The following is a 24,608-nucleotide window of genomic DNA, read 5'->3' as shown; positions in this document are numbered from 1 at the left end:
CCGTCCTCTTTACCAATCGGTGGTAAATACTTAATCGACAAAATAATAAATAAATGTTAGATGTTCTTTGTGTAAGCATAAGGATAATTAATAAAGATAAATAATAATGTATATAGTTATTTCAAGAAATCCATCTTTGTTTTTTATGTCAAAAAAGGAAATGTGTCGATATTCATACTTAACTGTTAAAACGAAGTTTGTTTCTAAAATAAAAAAAAAATATTTATGATGATGAATAATATATTTTTCTGATATTATAATTATAAATATTGTAAAATAAATAAAGTTGGCCGTACCTATTTTTTGTTATTTTAATTATATTAACTTAATTCTTAAGTTATCTGAATTATACATATTATTGAATTCGTTTTTAGAGCATAATATATTATATAAATATAAAAAAATATATTAAATTTTATGTATTTCCATTATTAAATAAATACATAAGTAGGCATATTTTAATTATTTTGTGTCAAGTGTTTCATTCTTATTAATTTTATTTGCTATTTTTCATGTAATTATAATCTGTGAAGTATTAGTTTTGCATTGCCATATAATCTGTACTGTCATTTGATTTGACATTGACAAAATGTCTAAATGAAATTGTAAATAAACAGTGTAGCAAGAAATACGATTATTATTGAATCATGTAATATATATTAGATTCCAGTTTATCACACAATGGATATTAGCAACCGCAATAAGCATGAACACAGATGACCCGCGGCAACCCTTGTTAGGTATGTTTTTTATTACAAAATACGTTTAAAATAATAAGATTTTTGTACAGTTTTTTATTTTAGATGGAATAAAATACTAAATCGTTCGGCATATGATATATTAAAAAAAAACCTTTTCATTTTGTTCTAATTAATGACTTGTTCCATTTTTAAATAATACTTACTTATTACTTTGCATTTGATTTGTGCATTTAACTGGAAATAATTGTAGATTTTAATAATTATTTTATATTCGATATTTACCAAAAAAGAAAACACAGAAAATGTTTGAGATACATATATTTATTATGGTTTGGTTGTTTATTTGCAGATAATATTACTATGCATGTGATATTTTATTACACTTACACTCCAAGATAAGCTTTTTTTATTTAAATAAATAAATCTCAAAAACGACTAGGTATTTAGATTTATGTAAAACATTCAAAATGTTATATAATTATGAGATAAAGTAACATTTGTTATACAATGTAGTTGACTAGAAAAGTGGGCTCCGCTGTTTACTAACTTCACTGCAGATTGATCATACTAGACGTTATAAAGTTTCAATTTGTCTAGCTATTGTAATATAATCTCTTTAAGCCTGACTCAGTGAATGACTTTAAGAAATAAAATGCTCATATTTGTATTGTCATGGTTTCTGATAAGCTAATCCTACAAGGCTCGAAACGATTACTATGGAATTTATATTTTTATTATAAGAGATTTAATATAAAGTCTTGACACATTTTATTTTGTTTTTCTCATGTAAGTTCTGCTGCGTGTAACCCAAATGGAAGCGATCACTAGTGCTAGTAGATCTGAATCGAAAATACTCATACTTATACAGCAGTGTATACTACGGGATTTTAGGGAAACAGAATTTAAATAAAATCTATCTAGTCAGGCATCATCAGGGTGATTAGCTATATTATTCGTTCTAGGGGACTCGACACAGGTCTGGTAGAAGCACAAATTAATTAGTCTAACTTCCTTTCAGTAAAATGTTAATTATTTACATACTCTTCTTAAATATGTATAATATAATATATTGATTATTTTTAGGTTTTAGTTAAAAATGATACAATTTTGAGATACATTATTTTGTTGTTTTATTACTATTTTTCTGTTTTTTTCTTATGGATGCTTTGAGTTTATGCATTGGTTTTTATTATGATTAATTATTTTTTATTAGAACAATTTATTTTATGCCAAGTAATCTCTTTGCTTGTAATAATACTTCCTACCGCATTCAACTGGTTGTTTAATTTTATTTAATGATCTTATTAAATAAAAATGAATATCTATTCATTTTGATAAGTATGATATATTAAAAATAGTATTTTATATGTATGCATATTAACACATTTAAAAAGTCACCCGTACTAAGGAAACATGCAATATAATATTCAATGATCAACCCTCCCATAACAGGGATGATACCAAAACACACCGCACATTCCTCGCTAGCGGTCTCGAAGCCCTCGGTTTACTTCGTCTCGTCAGCAGTGAACTGCACGCGATCCGTATAGCGTCTTCACCATTCCGACATCGACCTAACCAAAGGTGCGTTCTCGCAGGACGTACGTGGGCTCCCGTTTTCGCGGCTGAGTTTATACATTACATGCTAACTTCACTTTAATATAGTTCTATGATTATGAATAAAAATATATTAAAACAATTAAAAAATACAGCAAAAAGAAATACAGAAAAGGTAAAAGTTAGACACCTTCAGTTGAAGACTTAGTTCCGTATCATACGCGGTGCAGAAAAGTTAGACAACTAACTGATATTGATACCGCTCATCTAGTATATTTTAGTTTTTTTTATAGATATTTAATAGGGTTTTTATTTTACAAAAGAGCGCCAAGATTATAAATAGACCCCTGGTGTATTTATAATCTTGGCGCTAGACTCCCTTCAGGATGTTTTTAACAAAGTAGGAATACTAACAGTTGCGTCAAATATTGACCACAATATTATATAAGTACATATATTCAGAGTAACATTGATCGCTTTCATAGAATCTGTGATTATCATTTTATGTATTACACGACGTATGGATCAGCTTATCACGTCAAGTTTCCCATTTCGCAAAGTCAATAAATCCTTCTTGATGCAAGGTATTCGTTGATACAGATATTTATGACGTTGTCGATTCATAAATTTAAACCATCTGTTAAGAAAAACATGAATAAATAAAGCATATTATTCAACATAATATTATATAGATGACGATAATAAATCGTCGAGGAATACTTTTTGATTTTCAGACAGGATATATTATATATATAGTTGTATTCAATATAACTTTATATTTTAAATGTTGGAAATGAGTATCTACTGAGTTTCTTGCCGGTTCTGATCCATATAATCTACGTTCCGTACCGGTGATAGCTTTACCTAAGTACCTAAGTTTACCATAGTTTACATAGTTCTGTAAAATAATGATTCAAAAGTGTATATTTTCATTTTGCCAATAAATAATTCTTGGAACAGAGATTTGTTTTACAATACACTTGTATTGTAAAACAAACTTTTTTAATGTTGTTGGTTTAACTGCGTGTAACGGCTTAAATATTTATTGTATGTATTTAATATATTTATTGATCCGGAAAAAAGGAAAGGTATGAATCTGTGTTGTCATCCATTGGTATGCAAGACAAGCTATTATTTAAACTACGTCGTGACGAAGCGAATACTGAAAATGAAACTTCAGTCGAACCTTCAACTTGAGCGCTATTATTTTGTCAAGGCTAGCGATCTAACAAAAGCAGCGTAAATAGCAGCAAAGTTATTCAAAACGTCTATTGTTAATGGAAGAAGATATTACTTAGGTTAGTCGGAGTAATAGGTATTAATAAAGTCTTTTAATCGACATGTCGCTTGCTAAATTGATAAAAATATTTTTATATGAATATTAATTTATTAATGTTCCTATGTAAGTTAACTAAGGAGTAATTTCGCTGGTTCTTCTCGATAGAATCTACACCGAATCACACATCCGAGCCGGTGGTAGCTTCACTTAATATAGTTTTGTAAAATGCCAATTCAAAAGTGCTAGAGTTAATAGTAAGATACATATTTACATATGTTACTGGTAACGCTATTGTATGTTCTTAAATAATTTGGTGGTAGGGCTTCGTGGAGGCCCGTTTGGGCAGGTATCACCCATTCATTATCATTCTAGCAATACTTAGTATTGCTGTGTTCCGGTTTGAAGGGTCAGTGAGGCAGTGGAACTACACGCACAAGGGGCATAACATCTTAGCTGCCAAAGTTGGTGGCGCGTCGGTGGTGTAAGGTATGGTTAATATTTCTTACAACACTAATATCTGCGGGTAGTGGTGACCGCTTACCATCAGGTGGAATGGTGGCGGACGAGCCCGTTTATAAACCTATATCATAAAAATATATACACAGGTTTATATTATTAAAAAAGGAACGCGTTCACTTAGTAATATTATCCGTTGTATCGTAAAATCTATTATCTACTCTCATAATATACAAATCTTTGTTTTAAAATATTTACGTTAACTATAATATCACTGAACTACAGCTTGTTTACAAATGTTTCGAAATATTATTAGGACTCAGCCGTAAAGCACGCTACAAGCCGTGTCACTAAACTAACGGTACTTATGTAAGTAAGATCTGCAAACATATTTTTATTTTTATTTAAACTGCCTCACTCACCCTTCCAACTGAAACAACCATACTAAGTATTGCTGTTTGTCAATAGAATATGTACTGAGTGCATGGTACTTGCTGCTTGCACAAAGCCGTACCATCAAGTAATTACCACGTCTTGACTAACCGTTAAATATGTCTGTTGCAGTTAGTATTGTATCGCTTACGTAAATACAACATTAGTCCTCTTAAGATACGGCGTAAACAACACGACTTGATAACGTTCCATAAAGTAACACACACACACACACACACACACACACACAGTGACTCGTCTTACTTTCTCAAATTATTAAACACTAGGTTTGCCGTATTTCTAAAACTTTTACTCAGTAGGTGTCACAACTAGTTTTACTTTATACTAGAATTAATTTTACTTAATAAATTATGCATCTTATTTAATAATTGGAATGTCGCCTCGTTGGTCAAGTGGCTAGCTTGTACGTCTGCAGAACATGATGTTCCGGGTACAAATATAGGGACCAAATTTATTTTCCGACAGCTGCCTGGTATTGGAAAGTTTGATGTTGTACACTGACGTGCCTCGGAAAGTACGTAAGGCCATTGATCCCATACATAATAATGTGGCATTATTCTCCAATTGTACTTATAACGTTATTCGAATAGAGAAAGGCCTGTGGTCGCGCATAGACCTGCGTACTATAATGTCTTTAGCGAATTTTACTAGTATCCATTCAAAAGGCTGTCACGAAAAACAGTAATTTATTATAAAATAAGCTAAAAACCCAGCTGAGTTTCTTTCGCCGGTTCGTCTCAGGTCAGGGTATTTCCTTTTCCGGACCGGTGGTAGTTTTTAATTGTGTATCGATTAGTAAATGCTTCTATATTGTATTAAAGAATTTGATTTTGAATTGAAAAGATAGACCACATTTTTATCTTCATTTCTACATTTTAATCCCTGAAGAAAAACGAGGGTCGTTTGAGGTGTGTAAGTTTGACGTCTACATGATGCCTGTATATCGTAACTACTAAACCGTCGGTTTTTATTCATCCGATCGATAAGTTTTTGATTAACATGAAAAATGTGGCCTACCTTGAGTGAGTTTGTTTTAATTAACAAGAAGAATGCGTTATACCTTTGCACAGTACCATAAATATAACTAAAGTAGGCGATCGCAAGAATTAATAGTAGTTAAAAAAAATCCAAAAAGAAAAACAAAAACTGAGATGCCACCATGAATGTGTTAAATTTCATTTAAATCGGTTGAGTGGTTTAAGATTCAGGTGCAAGATTGGACACCCACCCACACACTCACACACGCACACACACAAACACAGGTGATGTTAAATAACGGTTTGTAAAAACAACACTCATTACTAATCAATGAGATGATAAGGCCGTTCCTGTATTAAATTTCGTTTCGTCTGCAGTACGCTTGTATCGCGATCGTCCATACCTCATTATGGTATAAAACGTGACGGGCGCGACACGCTTCTAATCGAATGCATGTTAAAATCTTTTGAAAAAACATCAGAATGAGCGGTTCGATCGGTAACGCTATAATTGTTATGTATTGATATTATCTGGACTATTGCCAATATATCTTGTTATATTTATAAATAAATTTGCTATTCATTCATTCATAAAATAGTAATCATTATTATAGTGATTTTTATGATATAATTATTTTGTGCAGGGAGACGTAAAAGATGGCGGAATACAGCGGGTAAGTTTTGCAACATGGAATCATGGAGACGAAGGTTCCCGATATCCATATGGTTGCCGAATTATTGCTTGGAGTATTTGCTAAGAGATGCCATAGCAGGTTCGTAAAAACGTGTATTTATTTTCGTTTTCAAATACAGCATTGTATCATTTATTGATAACATTACATAAATATTTTACTAGGTACTAAGTATTTCTACGTCGTGCTCAGTAAGTGTTCATTATGACAATGTCGCTAAAGATATTTGCAATGTATAAGATCCGTAATACATAACATTAGTAAAACAACTAACAGTATGTATAACTAAATTAATAACAACGGACGAGGTGAATATCAAACAAAACCATTCAAGTAATTTAAGAAACGAATGAATAGTCGTTATAGGTCATGAATGAAAAATGATTATTAATAAAATTATTAGGTTGTTTCGTTGCCAGCTCTAAAAATTGTGTGCAAAATTTTAGTTCGTGTGTATGTGTGAATCTCGTTTAAAATTTAGAAGATTTAACTCACACATATGTAAAAACATTGTAAAAACTTCAACGGACTCTAATATTTCATATAAAACGTTATAAAATATTCTTACGTATTTTTTATTTAGTATTCATTCTATTGTCAACTTTGTAGTTGTTGTCATTTACATACATAACTTTGTAGTTAGGTTAGTTTATTTATTTACTAACAGAACCGGCCATGCGTTGATGTGGCTATGTTGAATTATATTATATCGTAATGTTTGGCCAAAAATATTGTCTGAAACACGCTGAATATAATGTTACAAATGTCATGTCAAAATAATCAGCGGTATTTGAGTGATGTGCTTTAAAAAATACAGCGATCTTTTGATATGGATTGATTTAGTCTTTATTGCAAAAGTGTAAAAGGAAAACAGTTAAATTATAACAAAAATGCAAAGACGGTCTTATTAGTTACATGCTACAGTGATTTCTGCCGGGTGACCTCTATTTAGGATTAAGGCAGGACTAAAATCGGGAATAGTGTATACTCACAGTTAACTAAACTAAGAAAATAATTTGAAAATAATTTTCAGTATATAAGCAATACATAATTTTGTATATATATTAGTTTAAGACTAGTTTATAAGTATCGGAGTGTCCTGATTTATCTGATACTCTATTACTTCATAATTATTTGATATCGATTTAGAATCTTATCGTTGTCGATAAGTAAATGTTGTTAGGCCATTGTAAATACATACATGATCTCTCAAATGTGTAATCAAATGTGCAATTTCAATAAAATCTTATTGTGCAATTTCAATAAAAGTGAAATCAAGGTTGGTGACAAAATATTTCGATTCTAGTACATCGAAATATCTTAATTTTACAAGTTAATTTTTTTTAATATTTCAGGTATAACAGTTGGTCTCACATCGATACCGCAGGGGATAGCGTATGCTATGTTAGCTGGCCTACCACCTCAGGTAAAATACTTGTTTTTCACAGTAACAGTGGCGGCCTCTTTTTATGGCATAGGTGGCTACCACCGCTCATGCACATCTGCAATACCAGGCCTTTAAAAAAAGGTGTAAGCTCTTTTTTGAAGGTTCCCAAGTCGTATCGGTTCGGAAGAAACGCCGGCGAAAGCTGGTTCCACAGAGTGCTTTCTTAATAAGCATTAAGATATATAAGAGAAGGCTTTTGTTGTTTGCTGTTAGATATTTGTGGATTGTTTTGATCCAGTGACGAGCTAAGCTTTTCTTTACTACAAGAATTATTGTATAACAGAAAATTAATGAACAGTGGATACATTTTTCTCCTTACGCCCATTTGAATGTAGCGAAATGGCCAAGTCACATGTTTTAACTAAGTGTAGAGTTAGTAAAATTAGGCCTTGTAGAGTTAGGGCGTGTAGTATTTGAAATTTGGCTCGACATGAGGTCTGATAACCTTTTGACAGTGCGAGTCATATGGTCTCATCTTGGCAATATTTAACATGAAAATGTTTCTGGCGGGTTATTGTTTACTTCATACCTGAATTGTATAATTAACAACTGTACCAGTCACCTTTGAATTCAATTCCAATAAGAGTAAATAAGTTCTGTCTCTAGAGACATAATACCCACCCCAAATAGAACGATAAAATCTAGAAACAACTTTTTATAAACATTAATGTTCTTTGTACCTCGCTAAGTACACGATGCAAAATATATATATAATATGGTTCGTGCTTCTTCGTGGTTGGGCTTAGGCTTTTAAACGTCGTTTGAAGTCGTTGTAAAGGCGGACTTATTCCAATAAGAAATCTCAAGATAACCTTTTAGATACTGAGAGGAAATTCAATAAAGTATAATAAGTGAGATCAAAAGTAATGCTTAACATAAGTAGTACATAAATATATATGAATAAAAATGAATGGTCATTCTATAGTTTTACAGCGGCCACATCAAATGAATTGAAGTAGGTATGAGAAGTTACGGGTAGTGCGTTAAGATTGTTCTCATTATCAGACGATCATCACTGACCAGATACGTAATGAAAATATGTTTTAGATGGATAAAAACAGGACGTTATATAGCAGTGTTTGGGATTTTATATATTCTTTCTTAGTGTGTTGGATAGCTAATGCAAATTGCTGACGCGTTGATAGCCTCCAACGATCTTGAAGAGTTTATAGTCGAATCCGAAGAGAAGTCGCCTATTGCTGACACTTGGGCGATGCTATTTTCTTATAAACCGATGCACAGTTCTTAGAGGGCGATGAGAAGCGGCCGGTACTTTCGTCAGGCTTTCTTCGGTTTTGGTAGTGTAGACCTTTCCGCCGTCTTCTTCACCGAATTCCTTCTTCTAACTATATTCTCATTGAGAATCCTTCCTTAAAGGCCGGCAACGCATCTGCAAGCCCCCCCGGTGTTACAGATGTCCATGGGCGGTGGTAGTCACTTTCCATCAGGTGATCCTGTTCGTTTGCCACCTATAATATAAAAAAAATAATTGGCGAAGTTTGGTGGTTCCTCTAGGAAGAGACTCGCTGTCCTAGACTCATTAATACTTAGGTATTTCTATGGAATATTATACCTATGTGGACATAGTACTATGATATACGTATCATTTCCTAAGAATAGTTTTAAGATTAACATGCGTTAGGACGTCATTTTAGATTCTCAGCCGATCAGAAGACGAGTGAAAGTTCAAAATATAAGATTTTGTCATTAATAATATTGTTATGTAACCGCAAGAAAGTTAATACTTTCTGTATCTTTATGTTTACAAGTTTTTATACGTAATAGTATGAGAGATAGCAAAGCTTTTGGGAAATATTTGTATGGCTACTGCCGCTTTGTACGCTAGAAGTGGCTACGCTTACCCGTGCGTACTTCATTTATACAAAATTATCAAAGAATAAGCAATATATTTGGAAAAAATAGCCATGTGTTCCAAATTGTGTTTGCAATATATAGGTTCAAAAAATAGTTACTTGAGTAATATAAAAAGAGTCAATTTAAAATTATTGTCTTTGCGACGTCGACATCTTACATCCATTGATTGGCCATACACATATCGCCATCCCTTTCACACCATAATACATGATATATTTTGATCAATTGTCATTAATCAGTCCCTAGTTTCATTTTAAATAATATTATTTTTAAAATGTTCCATTGGTTATGTTCGTTCGTTGTTATTCCATTATATATTTAAAGCTAGCTCTCTATGCTAATCATGACCAAGAAGGTTTTAATTACTTTTACAAAACTGGATCCAGTTACTATTTCATGAATTATTATCATTACAGCGTAATCGATCGACCGAAATAAACTACAAAGTCAACTAAATTAAATATTATATATATATATATCATCCGCGACTGGTTCCGTATCAAGTAATTTTTTTCGTATATCCCAGTATTTTTATTTATATCTTTGGCTATTGTATTGTAGGCTATGTCTATGTTCCATAAATCGGCAGAAGCTTAGCTTATTCAGTACTGGGTATGCGTAGAGTGATTGATTGGTATTCGTTTATGGAATTGAAATGTATGTCTATATTCTCTATATATCGCTCAAAGTATCGAATTTTTACTGAATGAAGCTTCTTTATACAGGATGAGAGTATAATTTTAGGGTCGAGCTTTAATGTAAAGCTCTTCTAAAGGTAACTCAAAAAATTGCTGACGCCAAAAGGTTTGGATTCGGTCTCTGTTGCACTTTAATTTTTGGAATGAAGTTCCTTTACGCGGCTTACAGTTGAGTAAACAGACGGAAATCGTCACCAACATTGCATCTCTTTCTATTTTATACGGTTTCATATAATATTATTTAAAGTATTTTCCCTAATTATTTTATCTCACGCGAGATTGCACGCGCGATTGAGAGATGCCAAGACACATCTATTTTTTTTATTTCAGGTCGGACTTTATTCAAGTATATTTCCGGGTATAGTTTACGCCATATTAGGTAGTTGTAAGGATGTGACAGTTGGTCCAACGGCCATATTAGCCGCACTTTTGGCCAAATATGTGGCCAAGTCTCCAGATTTCGCTTACCTCGCGACATTCTTATCGGGATGTCTTATTCTATTGCTGGGAGTATTACAGTTAGGTAAGCCCGAATTAATTTTATTTTCATTTTAATATGATATATTAGATAAGTCACACTTGAAAACAGAGATCTGTATTAGTAACGGTCTTAAATGGTCAAGTAGCTCCATATACGCTGCTAATGAACTGATGGCCGCAAGGGTCGAAAGGCTCTCGAGAGCCGGAAGATGCAGCGTGGGAAGGCTCCCTACAAGGTGGGCCGACAATTTTGTAAGCATCGTGAAAGCCGTTGGATACGGATAGTGCTAGACTAGTCATCTTGGAAATATTTGGGGGAGGCCTGTGTCCAATAGTGGATGTCTTCAGATTGACAAGATAATGATGAAAAAAATGAGTACTTTGAAAAAGTAAAGCCTGCTACTGTACTTACTTTTACCTTATTGGTTTAGTCTCTAAGTAATGAGTCTACAGACTCCAGACTGCAGACAATCAAAATGTTATTGGGTTTTCCATAAAGGAAATTTAAGCATCAGCTTAGCGGCATATTTAATCCTGTTAAGTAAAGTTCACAACTAATGACAGCGAATACTCGTAATTGAGTATTTTTATTATAATTGCTAATCCTGGATTTGTGATCTTTGTGGATTTGAGTTGTGATGTATCTTAATCTTATAATTAGACCGCCAAAACCTATTGTCGGCAAACATACAATGTTGTTAAACGACGTAACGATATTGCTTAAAACAAAAACTGGCTTTCGATCCAGTTTCAGATTAATCAGAACGTACGAAATTAATATATTAAAAAAACATATTTAATGTTAATTTAACGATACTGAATATAATGTTCATTACGTACCTACTCATATTTATAAATCTAATTAAAATAGTCAGTTCGACCAACCGAAACAATCGCGTTGTAGTTTTAAATTTATACTTAGTTATGAGCACATGTGTCATAGCCATAATAGAAACTGACCCATTGTTGGGCTAAGGCATCCTCTATTTTAAGATTAGAAGAAGATTTGGAACTTATTTCACTTTGCTGCTGAGGATTGGTTGATTCACGTGGCGGATTTTAATCCGCCACAAACAGGTTCTCTCACAATGTTTTCCTTCACTGCCGAGAGTGAGATGAGCACCAATTAGGCACATGAAAATGTAATTTGAAGTAGGAATCATCGATTAAGATTCACGTCTCCTAACCAATGCGCCATCACGGCTCACTATTTTTTGTAGTAGCTGGACAGTATATGCTAATGGATACATTGGCACTAAGGGGAATGTGTTGGTGCTCTGTTACTTCACGAGGAGTCGTCATGGCTGGACTGTAAGTCCTTGCTAGCTATGTTAGAGAATACGGAATCGACATTGACTATTGTTGACTTTTTTTGTATTTAATCCCTTAAATTAATGCAATTAAATTATTGTCTTTATTTTAAAAAAAAGCTTAAATTGCAGGGTTTCTTTTAGACTTCATATCAAAGCCAGTCATAAGTGGTTTCACGACGGCCGCGGCGCTGCAAATATCGGCGAGTCAACTCAAATCATTGTTTCATATAACAGGTAATACATTAATTGCTTGAATATTGTAATTTATACTATATTCCAATGGCAGAAAGATACATATTCCTTGTTACCTGTATATGTTGAAATACAAACATTTCTTAATTAATAATTTTTCCTTAAACAATTTGGCAAAAGTCTTTGTCGACATTTAAACCATTTTTTCAGTAATCAATTATGTATATTTGTAAACTACGGAGATCATTTTGTATCCGACCAATGATATCAAGTCAATTCAAGGTCAAAGTTGTTTCACTGGTTCGTCTCTACTCATCATGCCATTGAAAGCGACATTGTGATTTAATTATTATTAATATTTATTTTTGAATCTCTTTGTATGCTACATGTAAAGATTGCATCCGATTGGGACAAATGAGCTGACACTGAATTCGTAGTAATATCCCGATGCGACGATAGATGGCATTGATTAATTTATTCGTTTTTCTAAATCGATTTTTTGTCAGTACTATCGACCTGCGTAAAGACTAGTGGCGCTTCTGTGGTTAATTTTGTAAGTTCGTGTGTGAGGTCGAGCAGTTTGTAAACATATGTTACTGGGTCGTCGTCTCACATCGACAACTATTCAGGATATCGATACTACTATCGATAGTATCAATGCTTTTCGACTATCAATAGTCAGTGAAGGAATTTGAGAAAAGGATAATTACGAAGTCGATAAAATTTCTTGAATCGAGGCCCTGATTTGTCATTGAATATTGTTATTTTTTTGAAACGCGTCTTTGGACATCGACGGTCGTTACACGAATTATGTAAATTCCGCACTTCTACAAGAATACACAATTTTTTTAAACTTACGGGTATACTTTAATGTTTTTCTCTAATCGAAGTAAAAGTACAAAATGTATTAATTCTTATACTCTTTACTGGCGCAAATTTAGTTAAACTTATTAAAATATAGTGTCGTTACTTGGCCTACAAATAACTTATCACTGGCTATCGATAGCACAAAACTATTGCTACTATCGTTAGTGTTGGCAATATTATCGATAGACAATCGATATGCACGCATTATATCATGTCCTAATATTTATAGTAAAGTTGATCCAAATATATAATTGAAATCTATCAAAACCGCATTTATAAGAACGTCGACAAAAGTGGACAAAGGCAGTTAATTGTATTGAGTAATTGTAGGTACAGCTGTGTTGACAATAAACGTATTATTGTAATAATTTTATTATATCCTTAGTCGAGAGAAAATGCAGTTATTATTTTTTGTATACTTCATTACACTGATCGTGGGTCAAATGTTTTAACCCAACCTCATCTACTCATAATTTAAAAACTGGTTTGGAAACAAAAGATAAAAGTACTGAAGTCATGCAATTCTATAAAAAAATATAAATTCTGTAAATGTTTTGGCTATAACTTCTTACTCCAGAAGCATTTAATTCATACCCGGAGAATTTATTTACTGAAACTCTTAATAATTACAATTTCTGTATATGTACATTTCAATGTTTCCCACTTAATAAATTTTAAATTTCGCCACCATAGGCTCTAGAGTCGATTATCAAGGTCACGTGGGTTCCCTATGCATATAATGTGTATTTTCAGTGAAATATAGTACTCATTTCTTGGTGTGAGCTTAAATAAAGATAGTTCTATTTGGTATATTGAGATATTACCATTTGCTCGACTTGTATTGGATGATATGTTGTTCACAAGTTACTCGACGAACATCGTGTATGCGCTCAGTTTGAATTACAAATAGCGTACGTACAATATTGATTCAATATGCAATGCAGTTACGCGTGTCCGGGAACTGAACCGATTCCTAAACACGATAATAGCTATTAATGTTTCGTTACGAATTTCGTTTCAATTTTAATTACGAACGCAGGTTTAACAAACTGATGAACTAGATTTTAAAATAAGAGAAAAATTTAATACTTATTTTTAACTTTTTTGAGCGTATTTGCGACATTGCGATAATAAATGATTATATTATTGGACGACCTCCGTGTTTGAGTAGTGTGTACACCGGTTTTCATGAGCACGCCACTCCGAGGTCCCGGGTTCGATTCCCGGCCGTATCGATGTAGAAAAAGTTAATTAGTTTTTTTGGGTCTGGGTGTTTGTGGCGCCTTCGGTACTTCTGATTTTCCATAACAAGTAGCTTTTAGCTACTTACATTGGGATCAGAGTAATTTATGTGATGTTGTGCAATACTTATTTATCATTCTTAATTGCACAAAAGGCGGTAATGTTCCTTTAAAATGAAAGTAAAATATGGATCATGTATAAACAAAAAAACGTATGTTTGTTACTTCTAGGTGCTTCCGGTGGTACATTCATAAAGGCATTGATAAATTTCTTCAATAACATAAAGACAGTAAAATTGTGGGATACTGTATTGGGAATATCAACTATTATCGCCTTGCTCTTGTTAAAGGTAAGTGGTAAGTTAATATTTTAACAGATCCCCAATAAAAGTTTTTTTTTTTAATTCAGCTCTAATTTGAGCAACGGTAGTACTAATACTACGAAAAAACTATATATCTTTTGTTATTGTTTGGTACGTTAAATTTCGAAGCAAAATAAATTTAATAATATAAGAAGTAAATACATTCGATCAATGGATCAAGTGAGCGCCTTGGTTCTTATAGAGCGAGGAATCAACCTATCGTTAGCGTCAGGCAGGCGACCTGTTCCAAAATCATGCGGCTTACACATTAACACCAAATAAATTATGTGAGCGAAAGATGATTACGTCCAGCCCATTATTTGTTAATCAGTAGCAGATAACTGGCTGACGCACTAGTTTTAAACAAACTTTTGTAAAATCTCTTTAAATCCGAATCATTTTTAAGATATTTGCTAAGCGACGTATACGTTTTCATGTATTACTGTTTAGAGTAAATCATCTTTGCTTAATACTTTTAGACCGTCGTTAACGAAGAGGTACATTGGGGAACAATATACCTGGACTGATTATTCCATTAAAGTTACGTAGTTGAAAAGAGAAAACTTATTTTGATGTGTTTTCTCGAAATAGAATATTCAGAGCGATAAATTCAATGAACGTGTATGATGGTTTCTAACTTCTAGCGTGCTACGATACCAACATCATCTACCGACGGTCGAGTTCGGGTGGTGTTGGCTAACATTTGGCTATACGTGGTCCGTGCCAGGAACGCGTTGGTCGTCTTCGTTGGCTTGATACTGGCCTATGTGCTATCTCTAGAAGGCATTACCCCATTCGCACTTACAGGTTAGGATTTTGTGTTCTATTATGAATAAATCTGTGTGAGCGAGTGGCTACTTTTCTGTACCAAAAGACACATTGCGTGGTGGGCCGTTATGTTTTGTTATTTAAACTGATAATCTTTTGAAAAAAAACGTTTAACATGGCCACCGAATTTTTTTTATATTTCCTATAATCCCGTCCTAATCTAATCTTATAGATTCGAAGTCAAAAGTCAAAATAGTTTTTTATTTTTCAAGTAGGCTTATAAAAACACATTTGAATCGTCATGGTAATCGCTTCGGAAAGTAGACTCTACCGACAAGAGCCGGTAAGAAACTCAGTAGTTACTCTTTTCGACAATTTTTATTACAGAATATGTCAGTAGAGTACACTTAATTTTTTTATATATCCTGCCTAGAAATCAATAAATACAAGTCCACCCTTTTTTATTATTAATATAATCTTGTATTGAGTAATATGCCTTAGTTATCAAAGTTTTTTTGACATGAGCTTTAAATTTTGAATAGGCCAAGTTTAAAATAACTGAGGAATCTTATTATAAAAACGAATACCGTGCCCCAGGAAGGATATATTAGCTTTGCGATGTCGGAAACTATGTGTTATTAGATTACCTTTCCTCCTCGTGTCTATATAATGTTTGTCACCGTTTTATATATTATATAATCCCATGTAAACTGTTTGTTAGGCACGATTCATGGTGGTCTACCACATTTCGGACCACCGCCGTTCTCAACAACAGTGGACAACAAAACTCTAAACTTCGAACATATGCTACAAGTGTTCGGACCTGAAGGCTTTGCTATGCCACTCGTCGCCATATTGGAAAGCATCGCCATTGCGAAGGCCTTTGGTAAGAGTGCTTTTTTAATTGATGTTTATGTATTTCTTATGCCTTTGTAATTAATTAACGACTATTTTTAAAATAATAGTAGTTTCTATGTAATGGTCTTTATTGATCTTTTGATATATAGTATATGAAATAGTATATGAAATATACTATACATTATTAAAAAAATTAAACGGGAGTAAATCAATACAATAAAAAATATATAAAAGTTATCGTCATCATCATAATCATCATTGTCAATGTCACCAACATTATCGTCATCATCGTTACCGTCACCGTCATTGTCAGCATCATGATCATTATCGTCATCATCATCGTCGCCGTCATTGTCAGCGTCATGATCATTATCGTCATCATCATCGTCGCCGTCATTGTCAGCGTCATGATCATTATCGTCATCATCATCGTCGCCGTCATTGTCAGCGTCATGATCATTATCGTCATCATCATCGTCGCCGTCATTGTCAGCGTCATGATCATTATCGTCATCATCATCGTCGCCGTCATTGTCAGCGTCATGATCATTATCGTCATCATCATCGTCGCCGTCATTGTCAGCGTCATGATCATTATCGTCATCATCATCGTCGCCGTCATTGTCAGCGTCATGATCATTATCGTCATCATCATCGTCGCCGTCATTGTCAGCGTCATGATCATTATCGTCATCATCATCGTCGCCGTCATTGTCAGCGTCATGATCATTATCGTCATCATCATCGTCGCCGTCATTGTCAGCGTCATGATCATTATCGTCATCATCATCGTCGCCGTCATTGTCAGCGTCATGATCATTATCGTCATCATCATCGTCGCCGTCATTGTCAGCGTCATGATCATTATCGTCATCATCATCGTCGCCGTCATTGTCAGCGTCATGATCATTATCGTCATCATCATCGTCGCCGTCATTGTCAGCGTCATGATCATTATCGTCATCATCATCGTCGCCGTCATTGTCAGCGTCATGATCATTATCGTCATCATCATCGTCGCCGTCATTGTCAGCGTCATGATCATTATCGTCATCATCATCGTCGCCGTCATTGTCAGCGTCATGATCATTATCGTCATCATCATCGTCGCCGTCATTGTCAGCGTCATGATCATTATCGTCATCATCATCGTCGCCGTCATTGTCAGCGTCATGATCATTATCGTCATCATCATCGTCGCCGTCATTGTCAGCGTCATGATCATTATCGTCATCATCATCGTCGCCGTCATTGTCAGCGTCATGATCATTATCGTCATCATCATCGTCGCCGTCATTGTCAGCGTCATGATCATTATCGTCATCATCATCGTCGCCGTCATTGTCAGCGTCATGATCATTATCGTCATCATCATCGTCGCCGTCATTGTCAGCGTCATGATCATTATCGTCATCATCATCGTCGCCGTCATTGTCAGCGTCATGATCATTATCGTCATCATCATCGTCGCCGTCATTGTCAGCGTCATGATCATTATCGTCATCATCATCGTCGCCGTCATTGTCAGCGTCATGATCATTATCGTCATCATCATCGTCGCCGTCATTGTCAGCGTCATGATCATTATCGTCATCATCATCGTCGCCGTCATTGTCAGCGTCATGATCATTATCGTCATCATCATCGTCGCCGTCATTGTCAGCGTCATGATCATTATCGTCATCATCATCGTCGCCGTCATTGTCAGCGTCATGATCATTATCGTCATCATCATCGTCGCCGTCATTGTCAGCGTCATGATCATTATCGTCATCATCATCGTCGCCGTCATTGTCAGCGTCATGATCATTATCGTCATCATCATCGTCGCCGTCATTGTCAGCGTCATGATCATTATCGTCATCATCATCGTCGCCGTCATTGTCAGCGTCATGATCATTATCGTCATCATCATCGTCGCCGTCATTGTCAGCGTCATGATCATTATCGTCATCATCATCGTCGCCGTCATTGTCAGCGTCATGATCATTATCGTCATCATCATCGTCGCCGTCATTGTCAGCGTCATGATCATTATCGTCATCATCATCGTCGCCGTCATTGTCAGCGTCATGATCATTATCGTCATCATCATCGTCGCCGTCATTGTCAGCGTCATGATCATTATCGTCATCATCATCGTCGCCGTCATTGTCAGCGTCATGATCATTATCGTCATCATCATCGTCGCCGTCATTGTCAGCGTCATGATCATTATCGTCATCATCATCGTCGCCGTCATTGTCAGCGTCATGATCATTATCGTCATCATCATCATCGTCACCGTCATTGTCGGCATCATCTCTATAGTGATTATGATGATGATGATGGCAATGACAACAATATTACATTGTTTATAAATAGCTTAAATTTGCCATAAACAGCGGGCAGCACACCAGTAGACGCGACTCAAGAAATGATAGCCATCGGCGCCTGCAACATGTTGTCGTCGTTCGCCCAGAGCATGCCGGTCACCGGCTCCTTCACTCGCACCGCGCTCAACCACGCCAGCGGCGTGATCACTCCCGCCGGCTCGCTGTTTAAAGGTAAGTTACTACCGCATGTATGCCGCGGGCTATTCTTAATGACATTCTTTATTTAAATGGTAAGCCTTTTTTTTTGTTTGCCGCTTAACTTTAGTTGCCAGGATTTGATTCTTAGTTGCGAAACAAACAGTTATGTTTTGATATTATAGTGGCTTTTGTTTTAAAAAAGTCGCAGGTCGATCGCGACCCCTTGGGCTATTGTCGTCCCCATTACTAACATAATATATTTTGTTTGGCTAGATAAATAAGTTGCGAATTTGAATCTACCAAGAGTGACAAAAATAGTCTCTGCTACAAAAAATAACAGCCGTTAATGTGGCCAATTAGGGTTAAATCCTTGGAATCCAAGATTATAACATAAAAAATATGAATAATACCAGCCTATAGTTTTAACATCAATAGGTTTTGAATATAAATTTCAGCAAGTCTCGTTCTCCTCTCCGTGACGCTGCTGGCGGAGGCGTTCTACTTCATCCCGCGCGCCACGTTAGCGGGAATCATCATGGTGGCGATGATGTCTATCATCGATTTCACCATTGTTAAAAAATTGTGGATGAATAACAGTGAGTATCCAAATGTTTCTGTTATGGGATGTACTGTATATTTGAGTAAAAAATATATGTAAGATGGTTTTGTTATTTTAAGTAGGAGGGCAAAAGATCTACTGAGTGATAAGCGACCATCTTCGACATTGAAACTGCAAATGTAAGCCAATCTTAACGCCTTTAGTGCTTTACCAGTCTGTAGACTAAAGTACATAACATTTCAAAGTATTATTGCTTATGGTACAATAATTTGGTCTAAACATAACACTAGGACCAAAACAGGTATATTTTTGACTAAGTAGTAGACAGAAACCAAATACCTGACCCTGCATACATCAGAACGGTAAAAAATTTAATATTAAGTTTGGCGGCTTTCCTATCTAATTTTACAAAGACTTCTGACAAAACGGCAATATCTTAACTACACAAATATTTCGTTCACAGAGCCCGAGCTAGCGGTGTGGTTGCTGACTCTATGTGTGGGTGTATCTGCGGGGCTGGAGTACGGCATCGCGGCCGGCGCCGGCGCAGACGCGCTGCGCGCTCTCGCCACTGCGGCTAGGCCTCGGCTCTACTCGCAACACTTCAAGGTTAATTCTTAGTACTCGTGGCCTCCTGGTACCTTACAAGCAACCTTATTTCGATGTTTCTAACTCTTAAAACCTTAAACTCTTAAAATTGAACCCTATATCGTTAAAATTTGGGCTCGAAGAAAATGTCCATGGGATTAACTTGAATACTAACTAAAATTTAGTCAATCATATTTATATATGGGATATCATGACGTCCCTATCCCGTTTGAAATATTAGCTAATGCAGTCTTTGTACGCTTACGTACATTGGAAACGTAATTTTTAACAATAATTGGCGATAACAGCAATATCACCTGGAGTGTCACAAGGATCTACATTAGGTCATTTTTTGTATCATGCATACCTGTTAGACGCGATATAGACGATACATTAAACAGATGCGCTATATAATGTTTGCCAATAAGGAACGTTCCCTCAACGTATGAAATACAAATAATTGTATATTAAATAATTGTTTTGTATAATAAATGTATACAAAATTTTAACATATAGTAATTATTTTATTAATTAATGAAATGAAAATTGAAAATGAATTAATTGAAGAATATACTAATGAGTGATATACATAAGGTGGGCAACCAAGACTGCGTGTCGCTGTCTCTGCAGGGCACGCTGAGCTACGCGTGCGCCGAGCACGTACCTCGCGAGGTGCGTGCTCGCGCCGCGCACGTGCGCGTGCTCGTGCTCGACGCGAAGCACTTACGCGCTGCTGATTTCGGCGTATTCGAAGTAGGTTAATCTAGACACTTGATCACATGCTTGTCAAATAATTTCAGCTTATGATCTGATCCTACAAAAAGATAATTACCTAATTCATGTTTACAGAATCTTGTCACAGTGATATTAGACTTAGAGAAACAAAAGTACCGGATCCTTTTGTGGAATTTCGATTTGAAGCATCAGAAGTTGTTAGAAGATATGCATTCCGGGATTTCTACTAGATTCGTGTCCGGACCCAGCATCGACCAGTTCATATTAGGTAACTTCCAGTTTCTAAAACTGAAAGTCAGATAATTTGTGTTATCTGAATGCTGATTGATCGGTGAAAGCTGATGACGCAATAAGCGACCAATGAGCGTTCAGTATTTATTCAAATAATATATGTGGATTTCGTTCAATATGAAATCTTGCATCTTTATTACTTATAAAAACCAGTTTCACGACCGATAGAGTTGAAATTATGTACACACTCTTGGCTTTGGCGATAATACGATCTAGTTTACTAAATAAAATATTAGTCGTTTTTATTGTATAAATGAAAGTTTGTTTTTGAAGAGATTAGTTTTAGATTACGTGTCTTCAAATATGCCAAACAGCAATACTTAGCATGCTTGTGTTCGAAGTAACTGAGCCAAAGTACCAACACGCACAAGGGACATAACATCTTCCCACATTCGGTACCGCATTGGCGATCGAGTTTTTGCCGTGGTGTAGTGGTAGCTTTACGTAAAATAGTTTGTTAAATGACGTTTCAAAAGTGCTTGTAAAAGCCTACTTGAATATAGTATATTTTGATTTTGATGTAAGAGATGGCTCATATTTCTTTCTATTGGCAAAATCAGGTGGCCCACTTGCACAAGCCGAATATGACCTAATAAAAAAAAACTACAATTTTTTTTTTCATTTTGTTTCAGATTTAAACACAGAAGGGATGTCGGTTTAGTTATATAATATGTAAAGAGATAATTTTCTTGCTAATTGAAAAAGGAAACCCTCGTGAGGAAGCGTGTGTTTGATCGTAGTCTGCCTCATTTTTATCCAGCAATTCTTGTGCAACGTGGTAACAACAAGCTCTTAGTCCAGGGAAGGAGGCCTTAGTCCAGGGACAGTTAAGAAATGTTACTATTGTCTATAATGTAACCCATTGAAAAATAAAAATCGTAATATGTTATTAATGTGAATATAAGATATAATTTTGAAAATATATTTAAATTTATATAACGTAGCTCAGGTTAGTCTCAATGATAAAATACTAAAAGTACTTGTGACATATCAGTTTGTATTATTTATTTAAGTGTTTTTGATTGTATATAGGAATTATTATTATTGTTTAAGTAATGGTGCTCTTGTATATATCGATGTAAATATATCTTGACAATAAATATTTAAACATGTTTTTTTCTTCCACGCCAATTTATCTAGTAAATAATAAAATAGTTTAACTTCATTATTTATTACCTATAAACATTATTATGTTAGCTTTGAGAGAGTTACCTCTTAAACAACAAAAGGTACAAAATTAACGTACACAGAACGTAGTAGAACAAAATGTATACAAAAAACAATGTACAACTTTTAAATGAATACAGACAATAATTTTACTGGATAGTAGGACCTTGTGCAGGCCGCCGGTGTAAGTACCACTTACTTATCAGATATTCTTCCGCTAAACATCAATACTTAGCAGAGCGAGTCAGTGTAACAACAGGCACAAGGGACATATCTTAGTTCCCAGGGTTGTTGGCGCATTGATGATGTAAGGAATGGTTAATATTTCGTAAAGCGTCATTGTCTATGGGCAGTGGTGACCATTTACCATCAGGTACTATTTTCATTTCCAATTAAGTACGTTCCATTACATTAAAATCATTAATTAATTAATTCCATTTAATTACGTTTTTACGATAAGTCAACTCAACTCAACTCAAATTCCTTTATTGAATATAGAAGCATTACACTTATTTATTGATAGTCAAATTGAACACTACCACCGGTACGGAAAAGGAAACACCCTGACCTGAGAAGAACCGGCAAAAGAAACTCAGCGGGTTTTTTTTTTGTTAAACTAATTAAATACATTTTGAATATGAATAGAAACAGCCAGGAGGCGATCGTTTCATTCCTAAGGTGTGCTATCAATCATAAACTCACTAATTGTATAGTAACCTTTCGCAAACAAGCGATCCTTAACAATTTTTTTAAATTTGGCAAAAGAAGTCTTTTGAACGCTTTCTGGGATCATGTTGTATAACCGTATACATTGCCCCACAAAAGAGTTACTGACTGGAGTATCAAGGTTTTGTTTGTTCCTTGTACCAATTCTATGAGAATCACATTTTCTCATAAAGTCATTAATATAATTTAGTACTTTTGATTATTATTATACTATTTTCTTTATCGTACTTTTGAATGTCTTCCTTTCTATCAATCGATACTCATATACAGCGCTCTTTTAGTTACGTACTTTTTAACTATTCTCATTAAATAGGCACCTAAACATCGACATATGATTTCTTCTCAACTTTTCTATTTGGCGCTACTTTACAATTTATTTTTATGTCAACATCCTTATTCGAGTTGCATGTTATTGTCTTTCATCTGTTTTCTTAAGGGCCAAATATTCCGATCGACTGTATACCTATATGTATATTTATTTATAAATTCTTCCATGTGAAATGCATATTATTCCCGCGTAATGTCCATTTTATCAAACCTGAGTTATTCCTATTTAATTTTGTCTATCTCTACATTTTTTTGTATGAGGTTTTCTAGGGACTAGAAATCTGATGAATAGAATCTGAGTGGTTTTGCAGAAGATTTCAGGCAAAAACGTAACAACTGCCAAAATCACAAAACAATTATTCTGATCCGTTCTGGAGCCCTACTTTCCAATTGTTTTGCCATTTGACTAAAGTGTTTTGTACTACAGATCCATTTTCACCTGTAATTGCAATGTCATCCGCGATAAGTATTCAACCAGGGTGCTAACATTAACGGATGTCAAGGTGGCCCAGTCTTCATGTAAACCAACGCCTACATTGAATTGATGTCATGACGTGGAATATGTTCGTCAATTTCAAAGTCATTAATTTTTTTTGGGAGAATTTAAAGTTACATAACTTTAGAATTCTGATTCAATCACAACTGTCGTAAAATAGATGAACGGAATTTAAGGTCTAGATCTCTTGAAGGTAATTATTAATATAAAAGTAAATATTTGCATTTATTCAAAGTCAAAGCATTACACTTTTTGAGTGTTAAGAAAAAAATCAAACGCCGCTTTGGAAAAAATACCTCAGACCTGAGAATTCCCGGTGACGTGTTGTAAAAAAATTTATTATAAAACAGCTTTTTAAATGAATATTCGTTGTGTCCTATAAAACAAGACAATACAAAGTTCCACCGTTTGGCGGTAGCATCATTGGATTGGCAAAAAGGCATACCACAGGATCATACAATACATTCATTTCAAAACGTATTCGCAGGATTCGAAGTATGTTTTAAATATTAGTATCACAAATTTTAATATGGAGAAATGGTCTTAATATTTTTCAGTGGCAACATTATTTGCTTACGACAAAGACGTATGATATCTGTACGTGACATAAGGTCACGTATTTTTACAAAATGTTTCACTTCATTAAAACGTTGTCGTTTTACATACTTTGCATTTCATTGGACGCTTTTGTTACCATCTAACTTTTTGATGTGAAATGTCTATTCTCGGTGTCGGGGGTACGACCGGCTCGTTTGCCGTGACGGCGAACGGTATGATGCTCTTTTATGACATGTACACGTCATCGCTCTCCACTTGTGAATTTGTGACGTGAACTTCCTGTTTCCTGTCTACATAATAATATAAAAAAAAATATATATTTATTTTACTAAAACGATATTTGTTTTTCTATTCCAAAATATCTACTACATAATAACATACAATAATAACGCCTGATTATATAAATATTTTGCAAAAAAAATGTACTGCTTA

The 24,608-nt window shown here is 34.6% G+C and overlaps 1 protein-coding gene across 2 annotated transcripts; it reads left to right on the top strand.

The window, feature by feature from the left end:
* The first annotated feature begins 587 nt into the window (after positions 1 to 587).
* On the top strand, positions 588 to 21,779 carry LOC113398896 (sodium-independent sulfate anion transporter-like). Of its 2 annotated transcripts, none has more exons than XM_026637838.2 (14): positions 588 to 740; positions 6,068 to 6,196; positions 7,471 to 7,541; positions 10,466 to 10,658; positions 12,058 to 12,162; positions 14,460 to 14,578; positions 15,235 to 15,397; positions 16,080 to 16,244; positions 18,601 to 18,762; positions 19,185 to 19,325; positions 19,752 to 19,897; positions 20,471 to 20,629; positions 20,726 to 20,879; positions 21,535 to 21,779. In XM_026637838.2, the coding sequence occupies exons 1-14, from the start codon at positions 707 to 709 to the stop codon at positions 21,561 to 21,563; spliced, it is 1,770 nt and encodes a 589-aa protein (XP_026493623.2). In that variant the 5' UTR covers positions 588 to 706; the 3' UTR covers positions 21,564 to 21,779. The 2 variants fall into 2 exon arrangements, with proteins under 2 accessions (XP_026493623.2, XP_026493624.2); XM_026637839.2 differs by lacking the exon at positions 588 to 740 and adding an exon at positions 5,791 to 5,922.
* Positions 21,780 to 24,608: the final 2,829 nt, after the last annotated feature.

Source organism: Vanessa tameamea, chromosome 9, assembly GCF_037043105.1.
Source record: "Vanessa tameamea isolate UH-Manoa-2023 chromosome 9, ilVanTame1 primary haplotype, whole genome shotgun sequence".
NCBI lineage: Eukaryota > Metazoa > Arthropoda > Insecta > Lepidoptera > Nymphalidae > Vanessa > Vanessa tameamea.
The sequence above is the reverse complement of the archived record's forward strand: the minus strand, read 5'-3'. Positions and strand labels throughout refer to the sequence as shown.